We start from the raw sequence: 17,466 nt of genomic DNA, 5'->3' as shown, positions 1-17,466 counted from the left end.
TACATGCTTACCAGTGAAATTGCTCAGCAAAGGGCTCAGGCACTCTAAATTGTGATATCGCCAACTGGAATGCTGTGCCTACTTTGTGTCAAACCCTAGGAGCTGAGGGGGCAGCAGTGAGCAAAGATGATACAGTGTATGTTACCATCCATGTGTGAACATGCTCAGCTCCCATCTTTCTGACACTGTGTATTTTAACACTTTTTGATCCTTGTCAATCTGATAGCTGAAAACTGGTGGTTCATTCTAATTTATATTTTTTCTGATATGAATGAATTTGATCACATTTTAAAATTTTATATTTTGAAGTAAATATAAACCCAGAGAAAGTTGCAAAAAATGGAACAGAAATACATGTTCATGTTTCCCTCACCCAGAATCTCCCAGTGGTTATACCTCTAGTACAATAGGTTGATTGTGTTTTCACATAATTAAAAAACATTTGTATTGTAAACTATCTGTTTTATATTCTGGCTCTGTGTATTGGGTTACTAATCTTTTAAATTTGTAGAAGTTTTTTTACTTATTAAGTAAATTGTTTTGCACATACATATTTTCCATTTTGTCATTCCTGACTGTGTTAATTTTCTGCTGTTGTGTAACAAATCACAAATTCAGCAGCTTAGAACAACACCCATTTATTATCTCACAGTTTCCAAGGGCCAGGAGTCCAGGCACAGCTTACCTTCATCCTCTCCTCAGTTTTGTCGGCCTAAAGTCAAGGTGTCAGTCAGGACCACAGTATCTTCTGAGGCTTGGAATCCTTTTCCAGGCTCACTGGTTCTTTACCGAAGTAACTTCCTTGCAGCTATAGGACTGAAATGTGCAGCCCCCAGTGGCCATCCACTGCTCCCTGCCAGTTGACCCTCTTCACCATGTGGCAGTTTGTTCTTCATGGCCAGCAGGAGAGCGTCTCTGTTGTGTTTGTCTCTTCCCTCCATCAGGGCCATTGCCCAGGATGGCTGTGAATGCAAAACACAAAATCGTAAACTTACTTAAATATTATGAGATATTTTTGTGATTACGTGTCACAGTGAATTTAATGTATGGCCCTAGACAACTCTTCTTCCAGTGTGGCCCAGAGACACCAAAAGGTTGGACACCCCAGCCAGGCCCTCTTTGAGGGGACTCGCCTGATTAGGACTGGCCCACCCATGTAGTCCACCTTTTAATTAACTGAAGTCAACTGCTAGAGAACCTTGATTACATCTGCAAAATTTATTCACCTTTGCCATATAATATGACTTAATCTGAGAGTGAAATCCATCATAGTCACAAGTCTTGTCACATGGAAGGAGAGGGTAAAATACAGGGTGTGTACACCAGCAGGTGGGAATCCTGCGGCCATTTTAGAATTCTCCCTACTGCACTGACCTAATCAGTGACCTGTGGTGTGTGCTGAGTGCAGAGAGAGCACGTAGCAAACACTGAATAAAATATTAACCAGACTTGACCATAAAGAAATTTAAAAATGTTAGGTTTGTGTCATTCTTAGAATGGCCTTTCATACTTTGAGATTTTTTTAAAAACCAAAACACCATGTTTTTCTAAGACATATTATGATTTTTATTTTTATATGTTTTAATCTTTGATCCAATTAGAATTTGTTTTCCTTTAAGATGTCTACAGATAAATGACAGTTATCCCAACACCATTTTGCAGCTATTTTTGTAAATTTGTTTTTATATTTTATATATTTATGTTTACATAAATTAATATATTAGATATACTTAACATTTATGTATTTTATTTATTTATTTATTTTTATAAATTTCTGCTTTTTCTCTAGGCTTTAAAACAAACCAGAAGGTATACTTTAGATGCATTTATTCTGGATTGAGATTCCCCTTCCCCCTAATCAGGATTTGAAGTGGGCAATTTGAGGATTCTACTCATGCATTTAGAGATTTTCAAGCAGGCATGATTCCAGGGTCGTTGACAGTAAGGAAAGACCAAAAGGTTGAGAGGAAGAGATGGTCAAGTTTGTTGTTTGCCTTCAGTTCTTTTTTTGAATAAGATTTTGCTTCTCAATTTCTACTTCATACAGACTCCTGCCCTTCCACATGTTTGCAAATGCTGTTACAGGATAAAGAATGTTCATCGTTGCTCCCTAAACAAACTGTCACTGCCACCTTCGTCACTTGTGGTCACCCTCCCAGCTAGGGAGATGGACAAGCAGGAACCCACCTGAGCCTGTGTTCTGTGGGGAGCAGGCCACTTTCAAGCTTGTCTTCCTCCCCCTCAGTAAATATATTTAGCGCCCTTGTGCTGTCTTCCTCAGTACTAGGAAATTTAAGTTGATTTGTTACTCGCGTTAGTATAATGGATACAACAAGATTTCATGTTTGTAGGTAATAAACAGTTTCTTTATTTGTATGTTACCCCTATGGCTTGCTAAAAATCACTGGATGTTTAGGGGTTGGTTGTTATACACACCGGTGTTAACTGTTGAGCGTTTCACCTGCCTGGTAGTCACTATATCTGGCACAGAGGGCAGTTAAAACTGTTGGCTGTGCCCAGAAACCGGCACTTAGTTTTCACACCCTGACCACGGGGCCTATTAATGTTGGAATGAATATGTTTTTATTACGTGCGCTTCCACTTGGAAAAAGCACCATGCTTGTAAAAAACCTTCGGGCCTAAGCAAATTATCAAGTAATATTTGTTGTATAAAGCCAGACAAAGTTTTTGCCTCATATGCCAAGCAATTTAGAGGTACTTACTCAACTGGTGTCAGTTGGGTACGTGGACAGAAAAATCAAAGTGAGTGTTTTTTCATTAAAGTGTCTCATTTATGTCCTGTTTCCACCTGGGGGAGCCATGAGGGCTCTTATTTATACCAAATCATTATCCGTATTCTTTCTTCTTCTTTTTTTTAAATAAAAACAGTCACATAGCATTTATTGTCATCCGGTATTAACAAAAAGGTAATTAAAACAATATGAATAAATGTTCAAGCACTATACCCACAATGAAGAACACCTAAAAAACACACACTATATTGCTTCAACAATTTCTCACTTCATTAGTCATTTCTAATTGGAGACACTTTGGAAGAGAGTGATATTATCTCCTTTTATCGTGATCCGACCTAGTTGTTTCCTTGACTTTGTTTTAGAATGAATCTCATCTGCATCATCTAACACAAGGTTCACATACTCATCAAAACCAGTGACACAACCCTCTATCTGCATGTTCACTTGCTCGTAAAGCCACACCTGAATCTGGCATCTATTCTGCAAGTATCTGAAGATAAGGTTGATGGGCTGCCCCATCACCTTCAGCACTTTTTGGCTCTGGCCATGGTCCGCCCTGGTGGGAGTTGACAAAAGACCCCACTAACCTCCGTGCTACCTCAAAAACCTCCTTCTGGAATCGTCATTATCTGTTTCTAGCACCCAGAAATGCTCTGCTCTTTGGGTGGGTGGGAGTATATGAAATTCTATTGGGGAGAAATTTGACTAGCACTCAGTCCATTTAAAAGTGTTGTAAATACTTGGGGCTCAAATTTAGCTCTTACTTTAAAAGAACTTAAAATGAGAGCCCTTCAGTCTCAGTGATGTTCGAGGGTCTTTTATTTCTGTAGGGAAATAAGAAATGAACGACATAGTCCTGTATTTATGTGGCTTTCTTCTAAATTAAATGTTGATGTCCTCTCAGCCTTTATTTTTGAAATAACTTGTTGCACATTTGTGGTAATTTTAACAATAACAAATCCACTCAATAAGAATAATACATATACTGTTGAAAGATGGAGACACAATTTGTATAGAGAGATAATTTCATGTTCTCTGATACTTTGCACCTTTCAGAAATCACAATGACTTTGTTAGTAAATTCTTGAAAATAATTACTCTTTAGTTTATTTACAGAATAGCCTAAAATGACCCAGTATGCTTTTCTAGGGCAGCCAGCTTATTAAACTCTCAGTGGTTTTTAATTTTCTTAAGGTTATGCTTGCTTTGGTTGTTGAATTTAATTTAAGGCTGAAATTAATATCCCATAGAAGTAAATGCAGTGACACCAAATTCCAAAATCGTAAGATAATGAAATGGCCCATTGGAAATATCAACTTACACCATATTTAAAAGTAACCAGATTCACAGAGGGGACAATGTTCCAAGCATGAGGAAATCCTGGATCAAATCCTTAACCGAGTTGTTTCGGTTAAGTACAATAATTAGTAGAGAGATTTATTTTTAATTACTAAATGCTTTAAACATGGAAAATTTTGAAAAATATGACACCCATATGCCTACCTCTTCAATTTAACAGATGTTTACACTTTGCCATGTTTGCATCTGATTCCGGTCAGTGTTTAAGAAGTGAGTGGTGCTAGGTACGCCTACCTGGGTGCCCTCCGCCTCTGACTTCCTCAGAGGCCTCCGTAACCTGAAGTTGTTGTGTTTCATTCCACTGCATGTTTTTGCATGTTTTTATGCCTTGGATGAATCCACAAGATGATTTGAGGCAGGCTAGGCCCAAACTCGAGATCTCAGCAGAAAACAGAAAGAAAGGCTGCCTCGTTCCAGAGCTCCCTTCCTTGTCCTGAGTGCTGTCATTGTGTGCCCAGTGCCGTGCTGGGCCCCGGGATCAGTCAGGTGTGGATGTTTCTCTTGAGGAGCTTGGGGTGGGAGGACAGACCTGCAGACAGACAGTGGCAGTGCTCCAGGGAGCCCTGGCCTCACCTGGACCCTTCTGGAGAGAACTGACCTGCAGCCCATCCTGAGATGCTCTGGACCAGAGGGAACAGGCGTGGGCTTACCCTCCTCCCTTCCTATTCCACCCTCTGCAGGGGTGTTTCCTAATAGTTGTTTGTAGGACAATACTATTGGTAGTGGAGGAGAGACAGCAATGTTTGAGGTTCTAGTTCATCTCTAATTAGCACTTTGATATGTATTTTGTTTATGTGTGTGTGTAGTTTTATATCCTCATACACAGGAAATACTAAGTCATGAGCATCGCAGATAGCTTCTTTGATTTGACCCAGATGGAGGAAGGATGCTGCAGAAAAGGGAGGAAGAGATGTTAATTGTCATGGCAACCAGCAGGTTTTTATAGTGGAACCCTGTCTTTGTAACCCAAACCAGTCACCTTTTTTTTTTAAACTACAGAAAACAGACTGACAAGAAACAAGCTCAAGAAATTATAGTACCATTTCTTAATGTTTTTTTTTTCTTTTTGGAAATGGTATTTTACTTCCTTCACAGAATTTCAGAGCTGAAAGGCACCTATTAAGGGCCTTAGAACTTTACAAATCAGGTTCTGTGCCTTTCCCATTATTATTGTGTGTCCCCTTCATTTCCACTCCACCCCTCACGATCTGTCTAAGCCACAGGCCAGGATTCTTAGAAGGGATCAGGAAGATGAGTTGGAGTTTGGCAGGCACTGTGCACTCTGTGGCAGGCTCCTCTCTGGGGAAAAGCATTCCATCTCCCACGCCTGAATGCTTTTGCTGTTTGACCTTGGACTTGCTTCTTCCTGTTGTGCTTGTTTCTTCCCCACCCATCGCTCTCTAGACACAGCAGATGTTGAGATGCTGAGAATATTTTGTTCCTTCTTGTCACTTAGGAGGCAAGTTCGAAGTCCACCCTTTGCTATCTGAGAACTCCTGGAGAAGTGAATCCTTGAGGTTTTCTTTTGGTAGCTCTGCTGAGGTTTCATACACCTGGTGAACACAAGGCCAGTGTAAGAAAGGAGCCCTTGTGTGGATAGGTGGAGCGTCACTTGGGAAAATAAGGACGTCCTTGAGTGCCCCAGCAGAGATTTTTGTTGATTAGCACATTGAGAGAAAGCAGGAAGTGTGCTGTCCTTTATTCCTTCCAACAACGTCTGTGTCTCAGGAGTCCCCTTTCACCTAGGACCACACATTGAGATCCTGAGCTCTGGGATCACTGGCCCCACTTTCTCGGCAGTAGTGTTGAAATTGGTGGTCACCAGGGCATGTGGCATGGAAAAGGAGTCACTCAGGCACCTTTCAGGGCACTGGATTTATGAATGAGCTCCCTTGGCTTGTCTCCTTGACCCCCCCAAACCTCCCAGCAATCTCCTCTTTTCCTCTGGGACCAGGTCAGGAGCATAGTGTGTGGGAGATGTCAGGCCAGAGTCTGTTCGTCAGCAGCACAAGTGTGGATCATGCTGTAACCATTCTGCTTTCACCCCAATTTGACAGATATACATTGAGCACCTACTATATGCCACACATTCCAGGGACCAAAACAAAAATCTCCACCCTCAACAAGCTTATATCCTAGTTAAGGCAAGGTAGACACACCAAATGGTAGGTAAAATATGCAGTATTTAAGTGTATGATTTAAAAGTCAAATGATTAATGCAATGTTGAAAAACCAGTCAAGGAAAGCAGGCTGGGGAGGTCTAAGGTGTGGGGGCGTGGAGGAAGCAGTTTTAAACTGGGAGACTCAAAGAAGGCTGAGAGATGTCACTGAGGGGACGACCTGAGAAATAAGCTAGGCAGCCAGCAGGGGAAGAGCGTTCCAGGAAGAGGGAACAGGCAAGTAGAGCCCTGTGACTGCAGTGTGCCTGTTCTGTTTGAGGAGTATCCAAGGGACTGTGTGGAAGGAGCAGGGGGAGTAAGGACATGAGGTCAGTTCATGGACCAAAGGCAGGCAGAGAGGCCTGTGTGGAGGGAAGAGTGGTGTGGACTAGGATGCTAGCAGTAGGGGTGGTAAGAGGCCGTTCTGGTCAGAAAGGGCCCTTTAAAGCCCTCCTTTGGTGTGCTAAGGGTTCTGAGGGGACAGTGTGGTGCCAGTGTCCCATTAGGGTCGACGGCCTGGTTTTTAAATCCTTACAAGCTGTGTGAGGTCATCGTAGGCAGTTTGCTCAATCCATTTGACCTATAGTTTCCTTGTGAAAGAAATAAGTATAATACTGAACTTAGAAGGGTGTTGAAGGCTTAAGTAAGGTGTGCAGTGAAACGGTCTTCCCTGACTCCCTTTTCTCACACCTAGCTTGAACGTTCCCCATGCAGCTGTGCCAAGTCTGTGGGGAAAAAGGAATTTTCATGTGTGGTTAGTGAACCACCACACGTGAAAACACGTCTCTCTCCCCACCACAGAGCAGGCAGGGATTGTATATCCAGTGCTGGGCACATGGTGCCTGATAAACGCTTGGACAACTAGAGAGAGGAAAGGAAGGAAAGGCTGAATTATGAATTTCGCACATAGGTGTTAGTGTAATGTTTAGGTTCACACATTCCAACAGACAGCAGGCTTTTTCTTTTCAAAGTTCAGTGTTTAAGGCTATCAAGTGATTAGTTAAGGACTTGGCTACATTTTTATTAAAATAAGTCTAATTAGGGAAAACGTACTCTTATTTACATATTTTAAAATTTATCTTCTCCCTGCTTTTGGCTTATGGAGAAATATTTGTTCAGAGATGCTAATTGGTATTTTTACTTAGGTGTTCTTTAAAATAAAGATTTTGGTAATATTTCATCAACATTCTGAGGAAACTTTCCCCCAACATTTTAAGAAAAGTTTCAAACAAACACCTATAGAATACTGTTAGAAGTACTGTTACCTAACAGCAGTTGGGGTCCTGCTGCCCACTGCCGCCCTCTGGGCAGAGTTCCAGAGGCAAAGATCTGGTAACAAAAGAAAGGAGCCTTTATTCAAAATCTTCACAATTTTGGAATAACAACTTTCCACTTGCATTAGTCACTTAAGCCTATTAATTAAGGTTAAACTCTTTAACTCTTTACTTACAACTTAAGTGTATCAATTAAGGCTAAACTCTTTAACACCTGGGTGTACCTAGCATTCCTCGTTAATTTTTTTATTCAATATTTTATTGTTGTTCTATCACAGTTGTCCCAGTTATTCCCCCTTTGCTCTACTCTGCCCAGCCTACCCCCCACAGTCAATCCCCACCCTGTTGTCCAAGGCCATGGGTCATTTGTACATGTTCCCCGACTAGTCCCTTCCACCCTTATCCTCCTCCCACCTCTCCTCTGGTCGCTGTCAGTCTGTTCCCTGTTTCCATGGTTCTGGTTCTATTTTGCTTGCTTTTTGTTTTGTTCATGAGGTTCCTCTTATAGCTGAGATGGTATGGTATTTGTCTTTGACCAGCTGTCTAATTTCACTTAGCATAATAGTCTCCAGTTCCATCCATGCTGTCACAAAGAGTAGGAGTTACTTCTTTCTTTCTGCTGCATAGTATTCCATTGTGTAAATGTACCACAGTTTTTTGATCCATTCATTTACTGATGGGCACTTAGGCTGTTTCCAGCACTTGGCTATTATAAAGAACGCTGCTATGAACATTGGGGTGCATGGGTTTTTTTGAATTGGTGTTTTGGTATTCTTAGGATTTAACCTCAGCAGTGGAATCACTGGATCAAAAGGCAGCTCCATCTTTAGTTTTTTTGAGGCAATTTCATACTGTTTTCTACAGTGGCTGCACGAGTCTGCATCCCCACCAATGGTGCACTAGGTTTCCCTTTTCTCTATATCCTCACCAGCATTTGTTGTTTGTTGATTTGTTAGTGATGGCCATTTTGACCGGTGTGAGGTGGTATCTCAGTGTGGTTTTAAGGTGTATATCTGATGGTTAGTGATGCTGAGCATCCTTTCATATGTCTCTGGGCCCTCTGTATGTCCTCCTTAAAGAAGAGTCTATTCAGGTCCTTTGCCTATTTTTTAATTGGATTGTTTGTCTTCCTGGTTTTGAGTCGTATGAATGAGTTCTTTATATTATCTTGGAGATCAACCCCTTGTCCAAGGTATCATTGGCAAACACGTTTTCCTATATGGTCAATCTCCTTTTCATTTTGCTGATGGTTTCTTTAGCTATGCAGAAGCTTTTTAATTTAATGTAGTCCCATTTGTTTATTTTTTCCTTTATTTCCTTAATATCAGCAAAAATATTGGTGCGTGGGATATCTGAAATTTTATTGCCTACATTCCTCTAGGACTTTTATGGTATCATGACTTTATATTTAAGTCTTTTATCTATGGTGAGTTTATTCTGGTGTATGGTGTAAGTTGGTGTTCTAGTTTCATTTTTTTGCATGTACCTGTCCAGATCTCCCAACACCAATTATTCAAGAGGCTATTTGTACTCCATTCTATGCCCCCACCCACTTCATCAAATATTAATTGACCACAGAAACATGGGTTTATTTCTGGGCTCTCTATTCTGTTCCATTGATCTATATGTCTGTTCTTATGCCAGTACCAGACTGTTTTGATCACAGTGACTTGGTAATATAGTTTGAGGAAACTTTCCCCAACTGCCACCCTCCTATTTTGTTCTTCTTTCCAAGATTCCTAAGTCTATTTGGGGTCATTATGGTTCCATATAAATTTTTGAAATATTTGTTCCAGATCTATGAAATATGCAATTGATATTTTACTAGGGATTGCATTAAATCTGTAGATTGCTTTGGGTAGTATGCATATTTTAATGATGTTAATTCTTCCAATCCATGAACACAGTATATGCTTTTACTTATTTGTATCTTCCTTAATTTCTTTCTTCAGTGTTCTGTAGTTTTCCAAGTTTTCCAAGTTTTCCAAGTACAAGTCTTTTACATCCTTGGTTAAGTTTATTCTTAGGTACTTTATTTTTCTTGTTGCTATAGTAAATGGGATTTTTTCCCTAGTTTCTGTTTCTCATATTTCATTGTTAGTGTACAGAAATGCCCTAGATTTCTGAATATTGACTTTGTATTTTGCTAAATTCTTATTAAATCAAATAGTTTTTATTGGTGGAGACTGTAGGGTTTTCTATGTACACTATCATGCCATCTGAAAATAACAACAGTTTTACTTCCTCCTTTTCAACTTGGATTTCTTTTATTTCTTATTCTTGTCTGACCACGTGGCTAGATCTTCCAATACTATGTTGAATAAAAGAGGTGGAAGCAGACATCTTTGTCTTGTTCCTGATCTTAAGAGGAAAGCTTTTAGTTTTTGCCCGTTGGGTATGATGTAGGTTTCTCACATATGGCCTTTATTATGTTGAGGTATGTTCCCTCTCTTCACACTCCGCTGAGTTTTTTAAATCATAAAAGGGTGCTGGACTTTATCAAGTGCTTTTTCAGCATCTATAGATGATAGATCATATCAATGATCATATTTGTTTATGTGGTATATTGCATTTATTAACTTGAGAATATTGTACCATCCTTGAATCCCTGGGATCAATCCCACTTGATCATGGTGTATGATCTTTTTAATGTATTGCTGGATCCTGACTGCCAATATTTTGTGGGGATTTTAATGTCTATAATCATCAGAGATATTGGCCTGTGGTTTTCTTTCTTTGTTGTGTCTTTACCTAGTTTTAGAATTAGGATAGCACAGGCCTTATAAAAAGAGTTTGGAGTCTTGCCTCTTCTTTTTTTGGAATAGTTTCAGAAGGATAGGAATTAGTTCTTTAAATGTTTGGTAGAATTCACCTGTGTAGCCCTGTGGTCCAGGGCTTTTGTGTGTCAGGGCTTTTGTGATTACTGCTTTAATTTCACTAGTTATTATTGATCTATTCAGGCTTTCTCCTTCTTGATTCAGTTTGGAAGATTATATATTTGTAGAAATTTGTCCATTTTGCTCAGGTTGTCCAATTTCTTGGCTATAGTTTTTCATAGTAATTTCTTACAGTCCTTTGTATTTCTGTGATATCAGTTGTAACTTCTCCTCTTTCATTTCTGATTTTATTTATTTGAGACCTCTATCTTTCTTTTCTTGATGAGTCTGGTTAAATGGTTGTCAATTTTATTTATCTTTTCAAAGAACCATCTTCTTTGATGGTTCCGTCCATTGTTAACAGTGAGGTGTCAAAATCCCCTATTATGAATGTGTTGCTGTCAATGTCTTTCTTGAAGTCCTCCAAGATTTTCCTTATATATTTACATGCTCCTATGTTGTGTGTCATATGTTTACAAGGGTTACATCTTCTTGATGGACTATTACCTTAAATATTGTGTAGTGACCTTTGTCTTTTTTTATGGCCTTTATTATTTAGTCTGTGTGTCTTATGTAAGTATTACTACCCCAGCATTTTTTCATGTCCATTTGCTTGGAATATTTTTTTCCATCCCTTCACTTTCAGTCTGGATTTATTGATCCTTTGAATTGTTTTGTTAGTTTTTATGTCATTTAATTTTGCTCTGATCTTGATTATTTTCTTCCTTTTTCTACTTTAGGCTTTGTTTGTTGTTGTTCCTTTAAGTTCTTATAGATGTAGGGTTAGGTTGTTTATTTGAGGTTTTGTATCTCTTTTGAGCAGGCCTGTATTTCTGTGAACTTCCCTTGCAGGACCATTTTTGCTGTGTCCCAATGGTTTTGAGCTGTTGTGTGTTCATTTTCATTTGATACATTTTGATTTCTTCCTTGAACTCATTGTTAACCCACTCATTTTTAATAGTTTGTTATTCAGTCTCCATGAATTTGAATGTTTTTAAGTTTTTTTCCTTGAGGTAGGTTTCTAGTTTCAAGGCATTGTGATCTGAGAAGATGATTGATATGATTTCAATTTTCTTGAATTAATTGAGGCTTCTTTTTTGTCCGAACGTGTGGTCTATCCTTGAAAATGTTCCATGTGTATTTGAAATGAATGTATATTTTGCTTCTTTGGGGTAGAAGGTTCTGTGTATATCAATTATGTCCATTTGATCTAGAGTGCTGTTCAATGTCACGATATCTTTGTTGTTTCTTTGCTTCAAAGATCCGTCCATTGTTAACAGTGGGGTGTCAAAATCCCCTATTATGAATGTGTTGCTGTCAATGTCTTTCTTGAAGTCCTCCAAGATTTTCCTTATATATTTACATGCTCCTATGTTGTGTGTCATATGTTTACAAGGGTTACATCTTAGTGACCTTTGTCTTTTTTTATGGCCTTTATTATTTAGTCTATGTGTCTTATGTAAGTATTACTACCCCAGCATTTTTTCATGTCCATTTGCTTGGAATATTTTTTTCCATCCCTTCACTTTCAGTCTGTATAGATCTTTTGTTCTGAAGTGGGTCTCTTATAGACAGCATATATGTGGGTCATGATTTGTTATCCATTCAGCTACCCCCTGTCTTTTGATTGGAGCATTTAATCCATTTACATGTAAGGTTATTATTGATAGGCACATATTCATTGCCACTTTTCCCTTTGTACCTTTGTTCCTGTCTTTCTCTTTTCCTTCATCTTCTTAAAGCAGTCCCATTAGCATCTCTTGCAATGTTGGTTTGGTGGAGATGTATTCTTTTAGCTTTCTTTCTAAGTGGGAAACTCCTTATTTCACCTTCCATTAAAAATGAGAGCCTTTTTGGGTGGAGTAGTCTTGTTTGCAGGCCTTTGCTTTTTATTACTTGAAATACTTCTTGCCATTCCCTTCTGGTCTGTAGTGTTTTTGTTGAGAAATCAGCTGATAGCCTTATTAGGACTCCCCTGAATGTTACTATCTGTTTCTCCCTTGCTCACTTTAACATTCTCTCTTTGTCTTTAATTTGCCATTTTATTTATGATGTGTCTTGCAGTGGGCCTCTTTGGCTTCATCTTGATTGGGACCCTGTGTAATTCCTGAACTTGCATGACTTTTTCCGTCATCAGGTTAGGGAAGTTTTCTGTTATTACTTTTTCAAACAGATTTTCTGTCTCTTGCTCCTCTTCTCCTTTTGTTTTACCCCTATGATATGAATATTATTTCATTTCATGTCGTCCTGCAGCTTCCTTAAACCCTCTTCATTCTTTGTGAGTCTTTTTTTATTACTTTCTTACTCTGTCTAGGAATATTTTCTACCTTGCTCTCCAGCTCACTGATTCAATCCTCTGCTTAATCCAGCCTGTTTTTGATTCCTTCTACTGTGTTCTTCAATTCATAAATTGTATTCTTCATTTCCTCCTGGCTCTTATTGGTAGTTTCTATGTCTTTTTTCATGCTGATGTAGTTCCTAGAAAATTTCTTATAGCTTCCATAGAGTTTGTTGTTCTCACTGAGCTCCTTGAACATCCTTATAACCACTATTTTGAACTCAGTGTTTGATAGATTGCTTGCCTCAATTTCATTTATCACTCATCCTGGGGATTCCTCCTCTCCTTTCAATTGGGGGTTGTTTCTTTGTTTCCCTATTTTAGGTGGCTCTTTTTGTTTCGTTTCTGTGTATTTGATCGATCTGCTTTGACTCCCCTGCCTTCGTGGTGTGACCTTCTGTGGTAGGAGACCTGTGGGACTCAGTGGTTCAGTCTCCTTGATCTCCTGACCTGGATGTTCTTGCAGTGCCCTTTATGCTGGTTATGTGTGCTCCCTGTTATAATTGGGTTTTGGCTGTTGTTGGATTATTCTTTGGTGGGTTCTTCCCTCCAGTTGATGATCTCAGAGTCACACAGCCTGCCACATCTTGCATGCTGTTTTACAGGTGCTGCCAAAACAAATAACCCAGGAAACAAAACATACACTTGCAGTAATGACTCCCATCCACAACCACACTATCAACAGCAAATGAATAAATGTTAACAAATGTGTAAAGAGATTAAGACTATTATAAGAAAGGAAAAATGAATATGAGATGACTAACTGAAAGAAAAATTATTTTGAGAGGCTGGGGGTGGAGAAGTAAAAAGCGTAGGGAATAGAAACAAAGTGAAGAAAGAAAGAAAATATCAACAACCAACAAGCAAAGACTGATAAAGATGGAGAGAGAGTAAGGGTATTTTAAGAATGGGAAAAAGAATGTGAGATGACTAATGACAAGAAAAATGGCTTTGAGAGGCTGGACTGGGGAGGAATAGTAAGAGTGCAGAATAGAAACAACTCATAGCCAGAGAACAAATAAAATTTAAAACAAAAATAAGGCCCTGGCTGGTGTAGCTCAGTGGATTGAGTGTGGGCTGTGAACCACAGGGTCATGGTTCAATTCCCAGTCAGGGCATATGCCTGGGTTGCGGGCCGGATTTCCAGTGGGGGCCATGTGAGAGGCAACCACACATTGATGTTTCTCTCCTTCTCTTTCTCCTTCCCTCACCCTCTCTCTAAAAATGAAAAAGAGAAATTAAAATTTTTTAAAAAATAAGAAGAGGAAGGAAGGTAAAATGAATAAGAGAAGGAAGGAGCAAAATATGAGATTTGAAATAAACTAAAGTAAAAAAACTAGTGAAATAATAGGCATAAATTTGAAGGAAAAGAAATGAATGTTAAAAAGATATACAGGAGAGAAAATAATGCAGTAATGAAGAAGACCACAGCGGAATTTGTCTCTGTAGAATCCAGTGTTTACCACTGTCTTCTCATTCTGGATCCACCCTGGTAGTGTCAGATGGTCTCCTAGTCTGGCCCTGTACAGCCTGTTCAAGACTCTAAGTGATCCACAGTCTAGCTATCTCAAGATTTGGCTGGTCCCCACTGTACTGCCCAGCCAGCTTTCCATCAGCACAGGGTCCAGGGATGGTTCATTTAACGTCCTAAGAGGATGGCCATTACTTTCTTCACCTGCCTCCAAAGGGAGCCTCTGGTGTGATTGGGAGGGTGGGAACCCTTGGTCATCCCCAAGGGGCCACTGTTCAGTTTTCCAAGAAGATGGTAGGAGCGTTTCCTCAACCCCTCGCCACATGACTTGGTTTGTCCCAGAATCTTTCCAATAATGTATGGTTTCTAGTGAATTAGCTGTCCATTTCCCGTGAACGGCCAATCTGTGTAAAGGGGGCAGCTTTTTTCTTCTTGGTGCAGACAACAACTCTGTCTAGGCACAGAGGCCGTATGTGACCCTGAACACCTCTTGTTGCTCTTGTCTCTAATCTCAGATCTGCTGGTTTCAGTGGATCAGGGCCTGAGAAACAGTGTTGTTCATAGTGTCTGGTAGAAAGGGCCCTTTCAGAGCTTTTAGCTTTCCCCTGCAGATATGCACCCAGCAGGGGACTCCTGGGCCTGGCCTCACTGATCTACAGAACATGTAATCTCTCAGGAGGGAGTTGACGTGAGTGCCTGTGAGGGTACCTGCCTGGCTGTAGCAAATCTCAGGAGTTCAGCTCCTGGCCATCTTTGGGTGCACAGGAGCACAGAATCCCTGCTGGGCCACGAATCTCACCTCAGCTCCTCTTTTAGAAGGGTTTCTGTGTGGCCCCCACATTGTAACACCAAACCCTGAGGGGCCTGTTCTCCATGCGCTCCCCCAATCCCAGAAAGCATGAAATCTTTCTCAGTCAGGGCTGGTCACAGCCTGCCAGAGCCTCTGACAGTTCTAGGTAAAGTTTCTCTCTGGCTCTCTCCCGGATGGCGCTAGGAAGAGTCCTGTAGCCGTACTCTAACACAGGCAGTGGAGGGGCACTCTCACCACTCCCTCCAGTGATTCTCAGCCTTGTGCAGGCCTGCTCCCCCTACACTTTCTGCAGCCAGCCACCACTCGGGCTTCTCTCTCTGCCCCCAAGATCTTGTGGCTCCTGAGCCGAGCTGCAGCCTCCTCAGTCAGATTCTGTCCCGTTTGTGGTTCCTGTGGTGTCTGGGTTCAGGGAGGCGCTAGTCCCTTTTCCAGTAAGTACCATAGTCCCTGGATCCTGGCTTGTGGTGGTGGGGGGTACACAGCCCTGCCAGGGTGGAGGGTCAGAGACACCTCTAGGAGCTGAGGTGCAGGCACTCCAGAGGCTTCTTCCTGAGGAGGATATTTTAAATTCCTCAGAATGTCTCCTGTCCCAAATCTGCACAGCCAGAGTGCTGGGCTCAGCAGTGGCAGCGGCTGCACTCTGCCAGGAGAGCCCAGGCCGCCCACTCCCGAGTACCCTGCAGGTAGGCAGGCTCATGCCCACTCATGCACACACCCCTCACACTCTTCCACATATGCACTCCCATCCACTCTCACCCTTGACTGGATTTTCAAGTTGATTGCTCTGTGGTTTAACTGCAAGACTGGTTGGGATCTGGGAGCAAGTGGATGGAATTTCCAGCAACTTTGCAACCATCTTGGATACTTCTGATCTAATTATCTTGTTTCTATAGGGTTAGTTTACAAACTAAAACAACATAAGATACAAAAGCTACATGACTTTGGAAGAATGGCAGGCTTCTGCCTTGGAGCTTGTCCCCTCTGGAACACCCAAAGAAGAATAACCCTACCACCTTCTACCAGGCCAGCCCAATCCTAGACTGCACAGGAGTTCCTTCCCATCCAAAATACCGTCTGTTGGGAAATGGCAGGCAGCTGCAGCACAACCATTCAGGCATCTTGGAGGAAGAAGAGAGAGTTAGCCAGCCAGTCTGTCTGGAAGCCCCTTTTATTTCAAATCTTCTGGCTCATAACTCCATGCTCTCTGGAGGCCTTCAGCTTCTCAGACAATCCCATCCCAGACTGTTTACTGTTGCTCCTCCCTACTCCTCCCCAGTGATCTGATCAGATCTCTCTGTATCAATTCAAATGTAGTAACAATGTAAATTAACATCAGCTTTATATACAGATAACCAAAATCACTCCTCAGTGTCAATACAGTTTGGCAGTGACTACTACAGGACGGGTTTGGGGATTTGTTTGTTTTTGTTTGCATTTGGAATGCTTCTCTTACCTGCTGTATCATACACAAAGGCTCAGTTCATTAACTGCTTTGTTAGAAAAATTCTGTGTGACACCTTTGTTTACTGAGAGATCATTTGACCTTCATCTGGAACTGCTGCATCATTTGTAGTTAAAGTCAGTGTTATGGGTTAAATCATATCCGGCCAAAAAATATATGTTGTCGTCTGTGATGCTGTGACTTCAAATAAGAAATAAAAATCTAAAATGGAACTGACTTTTGACCTAGTGATTCCACTGCTGGGAATATACCCTAAGAATCCCGAACACCAATTCAAAAGAACTTAAGCGCCCCTATTTTCGTAGGAGCACTGGAAGCAGCCTAAATGCCCATCAATAGGTGAGGGGATAAAAAACTGTGGCACATTTACACAGTGGAATACACAGCAGAAAGAGAGAAGGAATTCCTGTTTTGCAGCAGCATGGTTGGAACTGGAGACGATTATGCTAAGTGAAATAAGCCAGGCCGTGAAAGACAAATACCATAGGGGTTCACTTACAAGAGGAATCTAATAAACAAAATAAAGCTAGTGAGCAAAATTGAACCAGAGGCATGGAAACGGGAACAGAGTGATCTCAACCAGAGGGGGAGTCGATAAGGGTGGAAGGAAGGGACTAGTCAAGGAACGTGTACAAATGACCCTTGGACCTGGACAAGCGAGGGGGTTGACCGTGGCGGGAGAGGTCTGGGCAGAGGAGGACAAAGGGGGAAGTACTGGGACAGCTGTAATAGAGTAACTATAATAATGTTAATGAAAGAAACATATCTTTAGACTTTGTCCCCATCTCTGACACAAGCTCCTAAAACCCTTGGAATTTCCAGTGATGAGAGTGATAAAGCAGAAATGGTTCTCTTGTTATTAATATAAAGACATCTTTTTCAACCAGACCTGAGTTTATGTGAATGAGGTGACCTTTGGAAAGCCCCTAAGGAGGGAGCTGCTTGCCAGGGGAACCAACT

At 40.9% G+C, this 17,466-nt stretch overlaps 2 protein-coding genes across 3 annotated transcripts in view; one reads left to right on the top strand and one right to left on the bottom strand.

Annotated features, from left to right (window-relative positions):
• Positions 1–17,466, top strand: part of TMCC3 (transmembrane and coiled-coil domain family 3) — a 265,971-nt gene that overhangs the window by 200,263 nt on the left and 48,242 nt on the right. The gene's annotated exons all lie outside the window — the stretch shown is intronic.
• Positions 2,475–5,509, bottom strand: LOC119000009 (small nuclear ribonucleoprotein E-like). The gene is made up of 2 exons (XM_037064824.1): positions 5,321–5,509; positions 2,475–3,338 (listed from the first exon to the last, which is right to left on the bottom strand). The coding sequence occupies exons 1-2, from the start codon at positions 5,507–5,509 to the stop codon at positions 3,036–3,038; spliced, it is 492 nt and encodes a 163-aa protein (XP_036920719.1). The 3' UTR covers positions 2,475–3,035.

The sequence above is a fragment of the Sturnira hondurensis genome, unplaced genomic scaffold (assembly GCF_014824575.4).
Source record: "Sturnira hondurensis isolate 20B ecotype Veracruz unplaced genomic scaffold, ASM1482457v3 Scaffold0015509, whole genome shotgun sequence".
Classification (NCBI taxonomy): domain Eukaryota; kingdom Metazoa; phylum Chordata; class Mammalia; order Chiroptera; family Phyllostomidae; genus Sturnira; species Sturnira hondurensis.
Note: the sequence above shows the minus strand (reverse complement) of the source record. Positions and strands in the feature narration are given on the sequence as shown.